This window comes from Protomyctophum bolini (assembly GCF_963924005.1).
Source record: "Protomyctophum bolini genome assembly, chromosome: 8".
Lineage (NCBI taxonomy): Eukaryota > Metazoa > Chordata > Actinopteri > Myctophiformes > Myctophidae > Protomyctophum > Protomyctophum bolini.
The window spans coordinates 22,413,322-22,432,499 of record NC_137869.1 but is presented as its reverse complement, the minus strand read 5'-3'; the positions used below and the strand labels follow the sequence as shown (position 1 = coordinate 22,432,499).

The 19,178-nt window shown below is 44.3% G+C and overlaps 2 protein-coding genes across 3 annotated transcripts in view; one reads left to right on the top strand and one right to left on the bottom strand.

The window, feature by feature from the left end:
- The first annotated feature begins 67 nt into the window (after window positions 1-67).
- elovl8b (ELOVL fatty acid elongase 8b) lies at window positions 68-5,492 on the top strand. Its single transcript, XM_080769385.1, has 8 exons — window positions 68-134; window positions 369-432; window positions 1,484-1,671; window positions 1,895-1,975; window positions 3,154-3,210; window positions 3,314-3,428; window positions 3,593-3,720; window positions 5,257-5,492. The coding sequence occupies exons 2-8, from the start codon at window positions 375-377 to the stop codon at window positions 5,416-5,418; spliced, it is 789 nt and encodes a 262-aa protein (XP_080625511.1). The 5' UTR covers window positions 68-134; window positions 369-374; the 3' UTR covers window positions 5,419-5,492.
- Window positions 5,493-5,735: 243 nt separating this feature from the next.
- glis1b (GLIS family zinc finger 1b) overlaps window positions 5,736-19,178 on the bottom strand; it is a 99,415-nt gene continuing 85,972 nt past the window's right edge. For both annotated transcript variants that reach the window (XM_080769348.1, XM_080769349.1), the window contains exons 9-11: window positions 9,888-9,979; window positions 8,114-8,278; window positions 5,736-7,812 (exon numbers count right to left, since the gene is read on the bottom strand). In XM_080769348.1, coding sequence (XP_080625474.1) covers window positions 7,676-7,812; window positions 8,114-8,278; window positions 9,888-9,979 — 394 coding nt within the window. In that variant the 3' untranslated portion in view covers window positions 5,736-7,675. The remainder of the gene's footprint in view (window positions 7,813-8,113; window positions 8,279-9,887; window positions 9,980-19,178) is intronic.

The window sequence follows — 19,178 nt, the reverse complement described above, 5'->3', positions numbered from 1 at the left end:
ACATGGGCTGTATACCGGCGTCCAATCACAAGTCATCTTGAAAGTCGTATTCTGGTTTTGGGTGTGGCTCAGCCTCAGTTCACTTCAAGGAAATACATCGTCACTGACTTTATGAATGACTGCAGTTTGAGGACGTAAGTAAAAGCAGAGAGTTAGTTTTAAAAAGATATCAGGATGCAGTCCAGGATATTACATTGTTAGTAAAAGGGTGATTAAAGTTCAAAGAGTCAGTTGCGGGGTTCACTGTAGCCTACCGATCTATGAATTAATCATCACCCAGATCGTGTGCACAGTGTAGTATTTTGTGACAGGTGTTATGAATATCGTACGGTACTTATCTTGATTTAATAACCCTGCCTTTATCACAGTGTAAAATGACATCAGCATGGCAACGCGTGCACTACCTGCACCGCTGGATACTGGACAATGGAGGTACGAAACATTTATTCTGTGTGAAACATGAAGTTCAAGTTCAGCCTATTGTTTTGATGGGAATCGTTTGCTTTGCAACATCCTCATTTCTGTTTCTAATATGGCGGTTGAAAAGAAAAGCCACAGCCTTGACAGTTGACACGGACAGATCTAACAACAATGCAACCAAGACTCCAGAGAGGAGATTCAGATGCAGCTTTCAGATCAGCACAACGACAGCTTTGTGACCAGTACGTCAGTCACACACTGTCACAGGATCCAGAGACCAGACAACTACCATGCCGCTTTGTTTCTTCCATTATCTAGTTCGACATCACCCCACACTGAACGTATAGCTAGGCTACAGAGTACAGACAACTGTTTCTATCTTCCTGCGCAGTCAAATCACCAGAAGAACGAACGCCTACACCTGACCCCACGCACGCATGCCAAGCCATCTCTCTCAAGACTGGTTTTTAACCGAATAGGTTCTCTGCTTGCATTCATTTGGCCGTTTGTGCCATTTCGAAAACAAAGATGATTAAAATCAGGATTTAATGGTCAAGGATCAGATTAGCAAATGATAAGGCTCTTGCAGATTCTCACTTCATAGGCCTACAAGCTTTCATATAGCCCCTTTTGGAACCCTCGGTTAAGCTTTTCTGAAGGGTATTTATTGACAGTGACAGTGGAGAAAGACAGGAATTATTCATCATTATACATCTCTCTGACTTTTTACATTCATGACATTAACATTTAGTTATTCCTTAGTTGGAACAAACTGACACTTCTGCCAATTCTAACACATTTTAAATCGAGGCTAAATACTGTACTTGATGTTTTTTATTTTATTTTAATAAAAAAAAGTATGAAGTGATGGCGCTCTTATCATCATACAGTACATCACATTCCGTGCTCAAACGGACAGACAGACACACTGTACTGTACACAGTTACCCCTCAAAAATAAATATCATCCTCAGCATATTTTTTTCTCATGTAAAGTACTTTAAATTGACTGTGTATGAAATGTGCAATATAAATAGACTTTTTTAATTGTTATTCTATTCCAGATAAGAGGACAGATCCATGGCTGTTGGTGTACTCTCCAGTACCAATCATCGTCATTTTCCTCTGCTACCTCATAATAAGCTGGGCTGGCCCTCGTCTGATGAAGCACAGAGAGCCCGTCGACCTCAAAGTTGTTCTCATTGTTTACAACTTCTCCATGGTCTGTCTGTCTGCCTACATGTTCTATGAGGTACAGTATGTGTGTGTGTGTGTGTGTGTGTGTGTGTGTGTGTGTGTGTGTGTGTGTGTGTGTGTGTGTGCACGCTGTGTGGAAAAACTGAAGATGGCAACGATTCAATCTATATACAGGTTTAATGTTTGTTTTTCCTTTTGTCTGATTACGTCATAAAAGGTGTGTGTGTGTGTGTGTGTGTGTGTGTGATTTCATTGAGGCACTGTTTGAATATTTGCAGTTCCTTGTGACGTCTTGGCTGTCAAACTACAGCCTCCTCTGTCAGCCTGTTGACTACAGCACCAATCCCCTGGCGCTGAGGGTAAGACCGTGTTGGGGGCCAATAAGGGCTTGTGTTGGGGGCCAATAAGGGCTGATGTGGGGGTCCAATAAGTGCCATAGGCCCTTCAAGACGAACATTAGTAATGATAATTCCACTATCATAATTAATTACACTTTTAATGTGCTGGCTGCCAGTCAGTCAGTTTTAGTTTCAGACTAATGAGAACGTATTGCTTATTTTACTGTACAATGACCTGAAATAGCATGGGACGGACCCACACGAAGACCACCCCCAAAAATGGGCGCGTGCTAAGCGCGCCTACACATGTGCCCTTTTCTGGGGTTTGAGCCCCTGCCCCCTCAGTGCTCTCTGCACGACCCTGCCGTGTCCTGCATGAGTTCAGTTTAAAGCTGCAATTAGGAACTTCTTTTTTTCATTAAATTGTTATTTGAGTATTAGAATGGGTCAAACTAGCAATAGAATACATGTTCTAATGTTCAGAAGCATCTTCCCTAAAACCTTAATGATATGATCTCGGATATTTTATTAAAGCAAAGACTCAGATTCCTGCAATTACTTCAACTGGTTGGCTGTCAGGAAAACTGGTTTGGCAGTAAATATGTTGGAACAGCACCACACAATATCTTGACGGCTTTAAACACTTTGCAGATGCTTGTCTCACTTTTAAGATCCTAAACATTCTTGCACCACAGAAACAGTTCATAGATATAAGGGACAGTGGTTTCAGAGTAACAAGGGCAACTACCAGAGGGGACTGAACAATAATTCAGATGTAGTGTGTTAACAGTTCTGGAAGTTCCCCTACAGAAGTAAGCGAAACCTTCAACTAATTTGACCTAATGACCTTCAGTTTCAACCTTAAGAGGTGGCTTAAAGCAAACCAATCATGAGGAATTATCAGTGCCATTGTCACTGGTGTCACTTCTATTCTCACTGTAAATTGTTCTGTCCCCTGGCTGTACCAATGTTTACTTGTTTTGTATTGTACACTTTTAACAGCCTGCTCAGGGACTACAAAATCTGCCCATTTACATGGAGTGAAAAATGATGTGTTGATTAATGTGCATTGTTCCTGATAAAATAAATAAATAAAAATTGTTCTTCCGATATGTACAATAAACAGCAGACTGCAAAGTAAAGTCACATCCAAATCAATATGTTGCCATTAATCTCTCCTCAACCCATTTCCCCTACAGATGGCTAATGCGTGCTGGTGGTTTTTCTTCTCCAAAGTCCTAGAACTCAATGACACGGTAAACACATATCAAAACACCCTGAATAGTGAATACATAAAAAAATATTACCAATACAAGCGCATGTACACTAAAGGCTATGCCATCACCTCCACATGGACAGATTTTCTTCATACTGAGAAAGAAGAACAATCAACTAACCTATCTCCATGTCTATCACCATGCCACCATGATCTTCAACTGGTGGGCAGGGATCAAGTATCTGGCTGGAGGACAGTGTAAGTCATGACTAATGTGCACTGGCAGTGGCGACTAACATGATATGAAATAAAAAATATAATTCTGCAAAATCAATGCCGTTATTCAGCTTAAAAGTTTTAATTAATCTAAAACTGTATGTTATATTAACCATATATTCTTGCATTCCTGTATCATCCTATAGCATTCCTCATTGGCTTACTGAACTCATTCGTCCACGTTATAATGTATTCTTACTATGGGCTGGCAGCGTTGGGGCCTCACATGCAGAAATACCTCTGGTGGAAGCGCTACCTTACATCACTTCAGCTGGTGAGTGGTTCTTGCCAAGTTGGCTTTGGGTCAGTGGCAGTGCTGGCAATTTTGATGCCATCATGGCAACACTACGCAATGCACCACATCCCCAAAACGATAGATAGTGTAACCTATTGCTACACCATACATGCATACTGTATAAACTGCAATTACTGTAAATCAAGATAAAAAAAATACTTTGTTAAATGTATCTTAGCTGCATGTATACTATAGCAGAGTGGCAGGCTTACTATGAACTAACGATTTCCATTTTAGCCACTTATAATCCAAAATGGTATAGAAAAGTAAAAGCCATCATGAGTCATGACACACATGACCTCTATTTAGCTTTCTTCTGCTCTTGTTCTTGGAGGTTTTCTTCAATTGTATATGATGGCGATCAGCCTGCTCTGAATATGCATGTTATGGTTTACAGAGTCACCTGTACAGTATGCAGATAGCAGGCACGAGGCAGGCATAGATGATAACACACCAATCTGTACTGACTAGAAAACGTACACAGCGATAGCCCAGAAGGGTAATAATTATATTCGACATTTCAATACTATACTGAAAATGATAGCAGGGCAGGCAATATGCTGAAGTCTCTGACAACCTGGGCATACTACGCAGGCAATAAGATCAGTACACAAATGGGTGAGTCCAATAATCACAATTGAGGACACAGAGCAGTGAAGATGCTGTCTTGTGTATATCCTCAACCTGCCACATTTCCTATTATTATCCAAGTAAATGTAAATTTGTATGTACTAATTTATGTAGGAATTATATTTTGAGTTAGTTTCTTATCAAGTTGGCATAGGTAATTGGTAATGTAGTGTGTATGTAATGATAACGAATGTATTGATATAGCACATTTCTAGACAAAAAGTCTAGAAATGCCCACTCCATCTTGTTCTCAAGTGAGAGGGAGCATGCCAGAGAACCTGAGAGTAGGAGCGGTGTTGCGTTAGCTGTAAGCATTGAAAAGCAAGTTAAGCCAGAAGTTCCACGCTCTCGATCTTCCGGTCACTCTCCGTTCCTTGAGGGAGTTCCAGGGGGTCCCCAGCTAAATGATAGTTTGTAACCAAATGGACCATTATGGGTCTGTGACATACACACTGTGACATGCACACAAAGCTGTGTGTCTACAAATGTTTGTATACACACAGCTTTGTGCGTATGTCCGTTTGAGCACGGTATGTGTTTGTAGCACGGAATGTGATGATTTGATTGGCTGATGTATGATGACATTGTCATCATACTACATCATCATGATGAAAGGCACCGCTCACTTCATGTAGCGGACTCCGGCTGGACAATAAGGGTGAAGCCGACCGATGATTTTGACTGACACTTTATTCCAAAATTCGATCAGGACAACCTTACTTTCTACATTTTGATACCAACACCTACTTACTTACATACTACATTTGACTTGTAATGGAGTATTTCTACATTGTATTATTCATACTATTACTTGAGTACTTTTTCCACCACTGCTAATGAGAACGTTACAGTACATTAAGTCACATACTTAACTGGTGGTTTCAGGTGCAGTTTGTGCTGCTGACTATACACACCGGATACAACCTTTACGCAGAGTGTGACTTCCCAGATGCCATGAATGCACATGTGTGTACTTACCTCATCAGTCTCATCGTCCTGTTCAGCAACTTCTACTACCAAAGCTACAAGAAGAGGAAACTTGCATAAGACGATTATACCAGGCGTGGATGGCCCAAATTGTTGCAATTTTACTTACTTAATAAAAGAAGTGTAATATTGTTTTTGTGCAAAAGTTCAATATCTGTATTACCTTATGTCCACTAGAGGCCAGTGTACACCCACTAACCTTGCGGTTGGGGCGTTCTATAAGCTCTAACATTGTACATTTACATAAATGATTTAGTTGAATACTGTACAGTACATAAATGATTTAGTTGTAAAACTATCAAATGTGGATACTTTTAAATGTTGAGTAACTGTTAAAGAGGGTTAACGTCATGGAATGAAAAAGGTATTGCACAATAAATAGTTCCGTTATTTAATTCTTAAACCGGGAAGTGACAAACATTCAAATGATTGCATTAAACAAACTGTACATTTTATACACATGATAACATAGGTTTTGCCTCCATACAATGCATCAGTGACGAGCCGCCGCCTCCAGAAAATAATTATAGGAAGAAAAAAGAAGAAACATCATTTAGGAATGCAAACACGTATTTTTTTTCATTGATAAAACTACACAGCAAAATGATATATCTTTTCTACAGTTCAGTCTAAAACAGAATGAATAATGTAGATGAGAGATTAAGAAAGACATTAGGGCAATGAGAGGAGGGGAAAGACATCTTATTTAAAATGAGTTCATTTAGCTTCTTGGAGTGATTGACGTATGTCTAGCACAGCTAAATATATCATGCTACATGAAAAGAGGAGCTATGAATAACCAATGGGGGGGTCATTCATAATCTCAAAGATCATAACTCATTACTTTCATTGTGTACATTTATATGCACACTATAACCCGATTACTGTGAAGAACCAGATTAAGGTTGGATTAAAGGGTCTACATAGTTCACAGTAACTCGATTGAACACTCATTCATCAATTGTTAAATGAATTGTTCATTCAGTTTGCGTAGATTTTTGATGCATAAATCGAAACTAAAATAATTCAGACTTAAGTTATACACACATAGCCTACTACAGTAAATCCGAAGAAGAAATTTAGATCTGTTAATCGGGAAGAATTTGACCTTAACCTGACAAAGATAACCCGGTTAAGGTGTAATCATCCAATTATTAGTGTGCATGTAAACATACTGACTGTGTTGCTATCCTACACATTTAAATAAGACGGCCCCCCACGTAATTGCTTTGACTTGCATTGTTTCCTGATCAACATCAAGTACAGATCAATATCAACACAGGAAAGGAGAACTCTGTGGAGAGGTAAGTGACTCAAAAGAGTATTGAGATGCATGCCAAGGGAGCTGCACAACAAAGCCTAAGCCTGGAGTCGGGCCCAGATAGGTGAGCCCCGCTCCGGCCCAAAGCCTGGAGTCGGGCCCAGATAGGTGAGCCCCGCTCCGGCCCGCTTTCATCCTGCAGTCGGGCCCAGAGAGGTGAGCCCCGCTCCGGCCCAAAGCCTGGAGTCGGGCCCAGATAGGTGAGCCCCGCTCCGGCCCGCTTTCATCCTGGAGTCGGGCCCAGAGAGGTGAGCCCCGCTCCGGCCCTAAGCCTGGAGTCGGGTCCAGATAGGTGAGCCCCGCTCCGGCCCGCTTTCATCCTGGAGTCGGGCCACGCTTTCATCCTGGAGTCGGGCCCAGAGAGGTGATCCCCGCTCCGGCCCAAAGCCTGGAGTCGGGCCCAGAGAGGTGAGCCCCGCTCCGGCCCAAAGCCTGGAGTCGGGCCCAGAGAGGTGAGCCCCGCTTCGGGCCCAGAGAGGTGAGCCCCGCTCCGGCCCAAAGCCTGGAGTCGGGCCCAGAGAGGTGATCCCCGCTCCGGCCTTAAGCCTGGAGTCGGGCCCAGAGAGGTGATCCCAGCTCCGGCCCAAAGCCTGGAGTCGGGCTCAGAGAGGTGAGCCCCGCTCCGGCCCAAAGCCTGGAGTCGGGCCCAGAGAGGTGAGCCCCGCTCCGGCCCAAAGCCTGGAGTCGGGCCCAGAGAGGTGAGCCCCGCTCCGGCCCTAAGCCTGGAGTCGGGCCCAGAGAGGTGAGCCCCGCTCCGGCCCAAAGCCTGGAGTCGGGCCCAGAGAGGTGAGCCCCGCTCCGGCCAAAAGCCTGGAGTCGGGCCCAGATAGGTGAGCCCCGCTCCGGCCCCGCTTTCATCCTGGAGTCGGGCCCAGAGAGGTGAGCCCCGCTCCGGCCAAAAGCCTGGAGTCGGGCCCAGATAGGTGAGGCCCGTTCCGGCCCCGCTTTCATCCTGGAGTCGGGCCCAGAGAGGTGAGCCCCGCTCCGTCCCCGCTTTCATGTCTCAGTGTAGACGGACGAGATGTGACTCAGGCTGCGCTCGAAGCTGCCCACCTGGAAGAAGATGCTTTCCTCTGGGCTGGAGGAGAACTGGCAACCCGCACCCCCCTGGAGGTCCTGGGACAAGCTGAAGCCTTAAGGAGACCGAATACAACTGTTTATGCAACATAAAAACGTTTAAAAAATCTGCAACGTAAAGTGTTATGAGGAAATATGTTGCACTGTAGGCTATACTCCATATTCCAAAATGGAAGAATAAACCGAAGAATATTACATACTCCACCCTTTATTATCACTTCATTGTTTTTTTTATATATAATTTTTTTTACAATTTGTCTTCTTTAATATAACCAGTAACAAAATAAATAGTTTATATTAGGAGCAGAAGAGACAGGAGTTTAGGTGCCGTGTATCACTGCAGCTGTGTGGCCTCACCAGCAGCGGAGCCACCATTGCTAGTGGACATGTGGAAGCCGTTATGCTGATGGGACGTGTAGGCGTGGCCATCAGCTGGGACGGGGACGCCACTGACCGTCTGCTCCATTCTGTAGGACGACGAGTCTCCGAAATGGAAGCAGCTCTGAAAACTGCCCTGGTAGTCTTAGAGAAGACAGAGATGTGGTGAGGAGACGGGGGCGTGAAAATAATAGATCGAGTGTCACACTGTAAAATCCTGGGTGTTCATTTACACTCAGAGTTTAATTAACACCCGTTTACTGCGGACCAGAGACTATGGCCGGTTGTGTTTCCAAGGTCAACGGCCCTCACGTCCGGTTTTGAGGGTTTTATGCGGGTTTTAAGGTTATGACAATGCGATATTTGTGCTTAGGCCCAATGCTGCCAGTCCCGCAGTTTGTAAAATCACCCCCCACCCCCCCTCCTCCTCTGTTTGTACTCAGGGACGACCGCAGGAGTCACGATAATGTGAAAGCAACCCTTTCTGCAGCGCTTTTACGCAACTACCAGACCACAGCGTGGTTTGAGAGACGTCCATGCGTAGATCTTTAACAGGGAAAACAGTGTTTAAGGCATTAGGAAACGGCTCAAGAGTGACAGCCGAGCCTGCCATGTTAGGGCACTGAGAGACAGCTGACTACATGAGCCAGCGTTTTGTTGGCCTAATTCAGAGCAGGGGAAAGGCTTCCGGCGTGCGGTTGTTCCCCACTCTGTCTCCATGCTCTGCCTGTAATCTCTCCCTCTGTGCTAAAAAATGCTCTGACAGAGCCACAGGGCAACATCGACGTTCTGAGAGACAACTTCCTCTCCTTGCGTCCTTTGATGTGGGCCTGGTGGTCCGGTGATGGTTTGAAGAATGACACTGGGGATTGTGCTTTATGCATTTGTTTTATGGAACACCAAGCACTTCAAAATATTCTTATCATTCATTCAAGGTAGGCAGGTTTTACTGAGTGTCACATGAGAAGAAATCTACATTTATGACATACAGTATACATTTCAATACAGTATATCACATTTGAAGATATCATTTTGGCATTTGGATGAGTTAGGGTATTGTTGTTGTTTCAAGAATTGAACTTGCAACCTTTGGGTATGGGATGGTCTCCATAAAGCTGTCAGTACTGATTCAACTGTTTTGCATCCATCACTTCCAATTAGGATAGTGGCTCAACTCTTAAGGCTTCCTCCCTGAAGCCTTTCCTTTTACATGATTATTGTAGGATTTCTGGAATAATATCAGTGCAGCTACTTCTTTTAAGTCCTGATGATGAGCTTAAAGGGGAACCTTTTTGCACCCAAATCCCATTTTAATTGAAGTTCGGGGCATAATAAACAAGTGTTCTAAATTATTTATTTTTATTTTCAAACTACAGGAAAGAACTGAGATGCAAATATATTACTGCCCATTTAAGTAAAAAAAAGTGCCCATTTAAGTTAAAAAAATTGTGATACAATATCTCCAACACACATTTATACTCTTTAATTAGTCTTTAACTGTCTGTACCTCTACTATAGACTGTCTAGAAATCTATCCACCAGAGGGTGTGGAAACACAAACTCAACTACACCTACTGTATAGTCTGCCTTGTTTGAGGACTGGAACATCCTAAACAATGCAATGTGTTTTGCCTTTTATTTTTGACCAAGTCAACTATGGAGCCATTTCCCCAGTATCACAACTACGGAGATGTTTGGAGGGTGCATGGTTTACCTGTAAAACAAACAAACAAAAAGATGTCAAATATGTTACCTTCATTGGCAGTCTGATGGTGGTGGTAGTGAGAGTAGGGTTTGTGTTGAGGATGGACATGTTTCTCCAGAAGAGGAGGAGTCCCAGTCACCCTAGAGGACAGGACAAATTAAAGTAAGAAAGATTAAACATTAATTCATCTGTGATGGATTCAGAAACAAAAATGGAAAGAACAATGAGTGGGTGTACATATTTAAGTAGTCTCGCATTGCCAGGTGATCAGAGATCGCCACTACTGATTATGTCTAGTGACATCTAAATTCAGTGGATGCTAACAAACCTAGGCCTACACTGCTTTGAAAATAAATAGTCTTAGCATTGGTTCCGCAATCTGTAGTGTTCTTAAACACATTTCTTTCCAGCAACAAAAGCTAAAACAAAAAACATAGAGCGATAGTTGAGCAAAGCATTTAGAGACTGGTTTGCGAGTGTCAAATTTAAGGCACATTCCCACATTCTCTTAAGTTAGGGACATCTCAATCAAAGTGGACCGACTAACCACACGATCTGGCAAACCCGGCGGATTTGCAGTCAGTGTTCTTACACAGAACATGTAGGCCAGTGGTGTGCTGTATGCACTATGGAAACTTCAGCTCCCCACACATAATCGTCCTCCTACCACATATTATGATCCTACGTCAACAAACACCAATGCATGCAGGCGAGTGAAACCACCCCCCACACCATTTGAGAAATTCCATGCTTTGTGGCCCGAGGAGCCGAAAGCACATCATGTTTACATTGATGACTATTAAAGAAGTGATATTAGCATGACATGTTTGTGAGTTTACTGGACTCTGATGGCCCAGAGAACAACAACTTGAGGATTCCTTGTAGCGTGTTTTTGGATCCTGATTACATAAATGAGGCTTTGTCTGCGCTATTGGACCCAGCTGTGACAAAATTCATTTTTACAGATGCTGCGGCATGCAGCATATCTCCAAGAATGATCTATTGTGTCAGCTTCTCAGTTAAATACTGAGTCTGTTGCATTGCCTGCTTTTGCATCCAATCATCAAAGCATTACACTTTGTGTTGAGTGAATCACATTTCAGAGAGGAGGGGAAAAAAGCATGTCAGCTAATTTGCTTTTTAAAACAAAGGTTATAACTAACAGATGGTAATTTCAACATTTAGAATCATGGGCCAATGCTGGGTTACTTTAAAAAAAATCAACTAAATGAACGGAGTAGTAAGCAGTGGGTTTTGCCCTGTACTGCAGGATATGAGAGCAGGTTGTCTATAACATTACAAATCCTTGGATAGGAATAATTATATCGACTCGAATGTTTTACAATCTGGATGTCATCCATCGAAGAATAAAAAATGATATCTGAGAATAACAACGATACTATTCACTCAGAGACAAGCATGAACATCAAGGGAATCGCAAACCCTTGGCTGAATCACACTGCACATTATACGAGGCATTCAACTATAATCGTATTAAAGTTCGCTCAACATTTTCACATATACAAATGTTACTAAACAGTAAGATTGCATATGTATCTGACACGATATGTTACCAAACACCTGAATCCTCAGTGAAAGTAAACAAGAAAATAAAAATGTCACGTTTCTTTCAGGCCTGTATACTTCACATTAACTTAACGAAACAGCAACTCGGTCCAAATCCCTACAGATAGCCAACAGATCTGTCTTTAAAAGCGAGCCGGCCAATCACCTCCCCAGATATTCAACAGCTACTTAGTACTCTCTTATGACTACATATCAGGAATGCCAACACATAAACTGCTGCTGTGTAACTATGTGCTGCTGCTGTGCTGTGGAAGCATATGGTTTGCGCTAAGCGCTATACGAATGTGATGACAGAGTGTTGCTGGAGGGAGCTGAGCCCTCAGATGACTGCTCATTTCTGGCCTGGCTGGATGGAGCCTGCTATATGACTTAGCTGTCCACCAATGAGAGAGAGCTTATAGCTCCATGTATGACCTGACCTGCCACCTAGCACTCAGTGGTTGGCTGGTTGGTGAAGACAGATTTTGGACAAAATACAAGAATTTGCATCTGGTGTACCTTATTTGAGTGGCCAATTTTTTTTTTTTTATAGATTTCTCACATGATACACATTAAAGTGAAAAAAAAAAAACATTCTGGTGTTGATGTGACAGAATTGTTTTAAGTTAATGTATCTGCGAGAAGAGACATTTAATGTATGTGTTGTTTTGTAGAACATACAACTACCTCTTAGACTTAGAGGAATCATTGTCAAGGAGTGTCATATGTGTAGCGCCTCATGTTCACCTCAGTACTGGACAAGCTAGCCATTAGCAAGCGTGGCTAATCCATGGGTTGGCACGGGCCCAGCATGCGGCCATGTGTTTCTGTGGAGAGCGGCACTCCCCCGGGAGCTGCTGTCAGCACAAACTCAGGAAACAGTTATACTGTTCATATTTTTACAAGCAGCCTCTATGTGCAGCTAAAGTGAATCATAAGCTAATCACTGCCAGCTGCCTCGGCCCCCTCCCTCTCCCTACCTACCCTCTCTCTCTCTCTCTCTCTCTCTGAGATGTTACTAGTTACTCAGGTTCAAGGTATGAGGAGAATCTTTCATATGTCCAATAAATCTCTCCCGTGGTATTTTCCTTCTATGATCGTCCTTTGCATCTCAGCTCCTTCATTGCACCCCAACTTCAGTCCCTAACCCTGTCCTTAACCCTATAACTTTTTGCTTTGAGAAAGTGGTTTAACCTTTGTCCTCTAATACATAGGGATTGAGTTGGGGGAGATGTCAGGATAAGAGCTTAGGAGCAACAGGATGAGTTTTGAAAAGACTCAAGGGTCAAGTGGATGGGGGGACCTCATTGCCTAATACATGGACACAGAGCTAGGTGGAAACAGTGAGGCTATTCCAATGACAGGCAGAGTTTTTAATGGATTGACAGGTAGTTGGGGGACCCAACTTGAGATGTTTCTTTTTCTTTCTTTCACACTGGCAGTAGTATAATGGAAAAGAGTTCATTCATTCTGACTCAGTTTACTTAAATTTAAGACAATATGACTCAATGAATATGACTACTATGGGAAAGTTTGGATATTTCTTGGAATGTGATTCGACTCAGCAGATGAAGTTCATGACTGAAGCTTGGCTTCAGAACCCTTACAGCAGATACAGGGATCAACAGTAGACATTCCGACCTGAAAGGCCTTATGCAGCCCTTAGGCCACAAACAGCCCAGCCAAAGCGACTGGAATTCCTGTAACACAAATAGGTACGACATGGACATGGAAGTCATCAGTACATGTCTGCAAGGACCTGTGACCAGAGTTTCACACCGGAGGATTCAACAGCAGGTGACGTAATGGTGGAGCTTTGGCTCTATATGAGCATATGGATGAGCAGATGGAAAGAGAGCTGAAGGTTGAAGATTCATGAGCATCACTGCGCCGCTCCTCGTTCGTCTTCCCTCACCTGCTCGTGCTGTCCCACCAGGGATAAGACCCTCTCTTCCACCGGCCCTCGATCTGCTCCCCGCAAACACCCACCCCTACCTCTCTCATCTTCCAGTCTGTATAGCCCGTCCATTAAGCCCCTCTGATGGATGGCAGGAGTGTCTTTGGCGTGGGTCGGTGGGAACACTTCTGGTTCTGGTTAGCGAGCTAAAGCCGCGCTTGAGAGACAGGCCGCGGAGCTAAGGTTAAGGCTAAGCCAACCCCCGCAGGCCCAAGCATGAACAGCTCAGCCAGGGACGGCGCTATTTTGGGGGCCCTTAGAAGCTCTCCCTAAGTCCCGGACAGATAGCTGCTCAAAACATGGTGGAGCCATCCTTAATCATCGTCTTTATTTAGGAATTCTGACTATGAAATCGCCTGAAACCTTTATCTGTGTTAATAATCGTTTATATAGAGAAGTTAATTGAAGGCTATATATGTTTTTAACTGAGGACCACAAAATTACTGGCCAACCACTTTTACTGCCGTGGGCCAGCTGACTGAATAACATAGAATGTTTTTGTTTGACTTGTGAAGACTGACACTGGTTTACTGGATCGTTGGAGAATGATAATGGCTGGAAGAAAGACAGTGTGGGGTTACGGCCCGTGAATGTCCCCCTTCAGAGCAGTATCTCTTAATGTAGCTCTGTGCTGTCTCTGCAGCCACTCTAATTCAATTAGCCTGTGTCAATCATAGCCAAGGTATCAAACCACCTCAGACTAATATTTGCAGAGGGTTTCTAATATCAATATGCAGGAAAAAGGCGCAGTGGACTCTCCCTTCTGCAATTATATAACCACACACGGGCTGAGGCAGTGAATGACAACATTTACCACCCATCTGTCCATGAGCCCTGGCCGCCATGGTTGAACAGCCTCGTCTGTGAGAGAGGCCCCAAGCATCTAGTACGACCTACACATGGCGCACACACACACACACACACACACACACACACACACACACGCGCGCACGTACACACACACACACACACACACACACACACACACACACACACACACACACATACACACGCATAGATGCACGCACACACACACACACACACACACACACACACACACACACACACACACACACACACACACACACACACACACACACACACACACACACACACACACACACACACACACACACACACGTGCCTCGCTGATCGCCAAATGTATTTTAACTGGCATATTTTAATATTAGCTTCAGAAAAATGACACTGGTATTTACAAAGTAAAAGGAGTCTAAATGGCCCATTTGAGCCAGGGTAAACACATTTAGCTATGAGGTCAGAGGGTGCCGCACTAGAGGCAAGTTGGTTAGATAATTTTGTCAAAATGTTTAATGTCCCGCTAAACCGTTTGGGAAAAACAAGTGCGGCACTCATATTGACTTTGGCAGCAGCCTGTATACTCAGGGCTTTAAACATGTAAATCAAATGCTCCATCTTCAGGCAAATGTAAGTAGACATTTCATACCAAGCTTGTTGTAGGTCCTGGCATGACTCTCTATTCTCACTAACCCCTCGCCCACCCACCCCCCTTTTTTGTGATGAACAGATTGTGTTCAGAGTGTGTGTGCGTGCGTGTTTGCTCTTATATAGATTTTGGAATGGCCATTCCGCCGGGCTGCCACAGTCAAGCGTCAGTAAAGAAAGGAGAGAGCAACCATTCCACACCCCACCCCCAGCACCTCATACCAATGCCCAGACTGCACAAACGTGTGTGGTTCCAGAATCGCCAATGATGAGTGTGTGTGTGTGTGTGTGTGTGTGTGTGTGTGTGTGTGTGTGTGTGTGTGTGTGCAATCCGTACATGTGAGTGTGTTGTGTGCATGTGTCTGTTCATGTGCATGCTCACATGCTTATTTGCTTTTAGAACAGGGTGCATGTGTTTGGTCTGACGTACGACAACGATGCGTCCGATAGGCATTGGTCCAACACTCTACCCAAAACCCAAACCCTAAACCTAACCTCACAGGAAGCCACAAGTTAGTTTTAACCTGCCACGCATGTCGGGAGACACAGGTTACTTTTAACCTGCCATGGGTTCGTTTTAACGTGCCACACATGTTGCCACGGGTTACTTTTAACCTGCCACAGGTTAGTTTTACCCTGCCACGCTTGTCGGGAGCCACGGCCCACGGGTGAGTTTTAACCCAGCCACGGCTTAGTTGTAACTGGTGACACATGTCGGGAGCGACAGTGTTGTCGGACTGTTAGTATGTCTAACCAAGGCATGCTCCCCTTTAGAACATGCTAGATTTGACAAAAATCTGTAAATCTGTAAATTGCCACAATTCTCCTGTCATCACGTCAGATACTGTACATGTAAGATTTGGGGAAGAAACAAGAACATGGAACATTACTTAATATTGTGCTCCAACAAGCACTTAAGCTACATGTGAAAGGAAAATGGGGATTCTTAGCATTTGCTGCACAGATGCATGCTATGGCGCACGCACACACGCACGCACGCACGCAGACAGGCAGGCAGGCAGGCAGGCAGGCAGGCAGGCAGGCAGGCAGGCAGGCAGGCAGGCAGGCACGCACACACACACACACACACACACACACACACACACACACACACACAAGCAGCGGTTCAGATGTTCCTCATCAAGCACACTATGAAACAGACCGCTGTCTCACTTCCAATATGTCACCCTGCCTGTGTAGCTGGTGTTACAGGATCCGCTACTCGGGTCTCTTTCACTTTCCATTCCTTTCCCCGCGATGGTAATTGTACATGCTGCTGAGAAAGAGGTCCCGAAACGCCACGGTATAATTGGACGGCGCTCCATGTACGCTGCTGCTTTTTAAGGCTTGAAACAACATCACCTTCCAGTGGCTGACCCAAGACCAAACTCCATGTTTCAGCTACAGCAGCACTGACACATAGTCAAATCCTCCGTGGAAAACAGAAACTTACTTTAACGAATAAAGCATTATTTTAACCAATCTGTATGGTACAGTACTGTATATGTTAGAGATGTCCGATATTGACTTTGTTTTGCCAATATCCGATATAACAACATCCGATCTCAACCGATACCCATATAGGTATGCTTTTTCACCAAAAGTCAACTACTGTAATTGTCATTGACAGGTAACAACATCACATATATGTTGGCCTATTTGACAAAGCATAATAATTGCCTTGATGCCTATAGCATTAACGAGCGTCAACGAGCGCGAGCTGCACAGACACACACTGCCCTCTGCAGCGCTCTACCATCATTTTAAAGTAACACACCATACAGTAAGAACTTATTCTTTATGCATAATATCAGGAGGCCGATAATAATGGACATCCCCAGTATATGTTGATACAATATAATAATAATTATAATTATTATGGAATTTCTTCCAACCTCTCCCAGTATCCAGTGCCCACCCATGCCAACCGCTCCCAGTGCCCACCCATTGCCAACCTCTCTCCCAGTCTCAAGTGCCCACCCATGCCAACCTCTCCCAGTCTCCAGTGCCCACCCATGCCAACCTCTCTCCCAGTCTCCAGTGCCCACCCATGCCAACCTCTCTCCCAGTCTCCAGTGCCCACCCATGACAACCTCTCCCAGTCTCCAGTGCCCACCCATGCCAACCTCTCCCAGTCTCCAGTGCCCACCCATGCCAAGTGGTGATTCCATGATGGAAGAACAGTAGAAATATGGTCTCCCATCACGCAGGAGATTTACAGACGGCTGAATTAATACTGGGGATTTTACGGTATAGGATGTTTACATCCACAACATTTAGAAGTTATTTACCAGGTCTGTTCCACTGTTTGTGCTGGAAACCTGACCTGTCATCCATGCCTCGCACTCTAATCACACGCAATCATGTGTGTTTCCTGCTTTAATCTACTGTATATAAACCTCTCACTCCCTCGCATATAATATACAGTATGCACACGGGCAACACAATTCACAACTGCATAAATTCTCATATTATAGGCACATAGCCACATACACAAAAACGCATATGTAGTGCACATGTGTGCAAGAGCGTGCATAAGGTAACGCGCCAAGAAAGCTTTGAATTTCATTTTTCTCACACACACAGCCACACAGCCAAGCACACACACACACACACACCCACACACACACACACACGCACATGCACACGCACACACACACACACAATCCTCACCAAACCCCAGAACACCAGACCACAGAGTTAAAAGAGTCCATGTTTACGTAAAGCCATCACTTTTGAAATACAGGCTTTATGGTGCTTGATTCCATCCACTCTTTCTCAATGTTATTAAACAGTAAAAGAGTGTTTTGCTTCCCTACCTCCCTGGTTTTAGGCACATTGTTTAGTACATTACACACACACATGCATGCACGCATGTGTGCTCGCATGCTCACACAAACACACACACACGCACACCTCCTGACGACACCAAGTTTTTGTAACTCTGCTGCACTGTAGGCTCTCTTGGGAAATCATGGATCTTAATAGGAAACATATTGTTGCTCTCTCACTCACACACACACACACACACACACACACACACACACACACACAGATGGATAGATTAAGGCGATATAGATAATACAATCTATTTAATAGATACAATATGATGGACACATGGAGAGAGGATGAGAGGGAGGGAGAGAGAGAGAGAGAGAGAGAGAGAGAGAGAGAGAGAGAGAGAGAGAGAGAGAGAGAGAGAGGTAAAAACAGCTGACTTGGCGTCGACTGTGATCAAGTCTTAGAGGGTTTAACACAGAAAGCCTCCATTGGGGGAAACATGCTCCTTCATGTGGGGGCAGGACACCATGCCTGCCGGATACCATGCCTGCCGGATAATACCATTGACTTATCTTCAGTGCTTCTCAAGCCTTTTTAATTCCAAGGACCCCCCATAAAAGTGTACAAATGGACCCGCAAGGGTCCATTTGGCTCCTTGTGTACACTTTCAGAGTCACAGTCCTGGGGGGTTTCCATTTGGAATCCCTTCAAGGAACCCAAAGGGTCCCTGGACCCTACTTTGGGAACCATATTGACTTATCCAATTGCTGCTATAAAGCCGATAGCCGATAGCTGTCAGTGTCCATGACTTTTCTTTTCTATGAATGCAGTATTCATTACATAGAACATTGTACAGCTTCCATGATAAATGTACAGTATATAGTATGCATCTTGGTACAGGAATCATTCAATGTTGTTGTGATGAGAAATGTACTTCTATATTCCTTATTATTCATACAAAGCTAACTACATATTTTTAAAACTGTACAATTTAAAAAACATGACCATATGACGAACTGTGAGGCAACGCGGCACATGACGCCAGCAATAACATTATTCTCCCGAGGTCAGAACAACAAAACTGTACATAACGAGTGTTACAGTACACAGCGTAAAACATTTGACACTACAGGATAATCCTATCACGCTGCCTTGGCAGCGTGACGCGTGACTCATGTCCGTCCAAGACGGTCATGTATGTCACTGCGTTATGACAGCATCCTCTCCAGTGGAGATGGGGGACCTTATGAACACCAAGCCCAGTGCCAGAAATAGAGCACACGATGATATGTCATCCTGACCCGGTAGTGACCATCACACACCCCTCTCCCCTGAGGACAATTATTGTGTTAGGAGTGCTGTGGAGTTGAGCTTTCTTTCCAGAGAACGCAGCCAGAAGGATGTCAGCCCGGCCCGGCCGGCCGGTAAGACACTGACGTTCCGGAACGCTTTACCTAACGCGGCCTCCGTTGGTTTGGCTGTGGGTTTTGGGACGCTTCTCTGGTGAAAATTAATCGTCTGGATAACTCCAGGGAACTGACCCTGCTCCATGACACACTGCGACACACTGA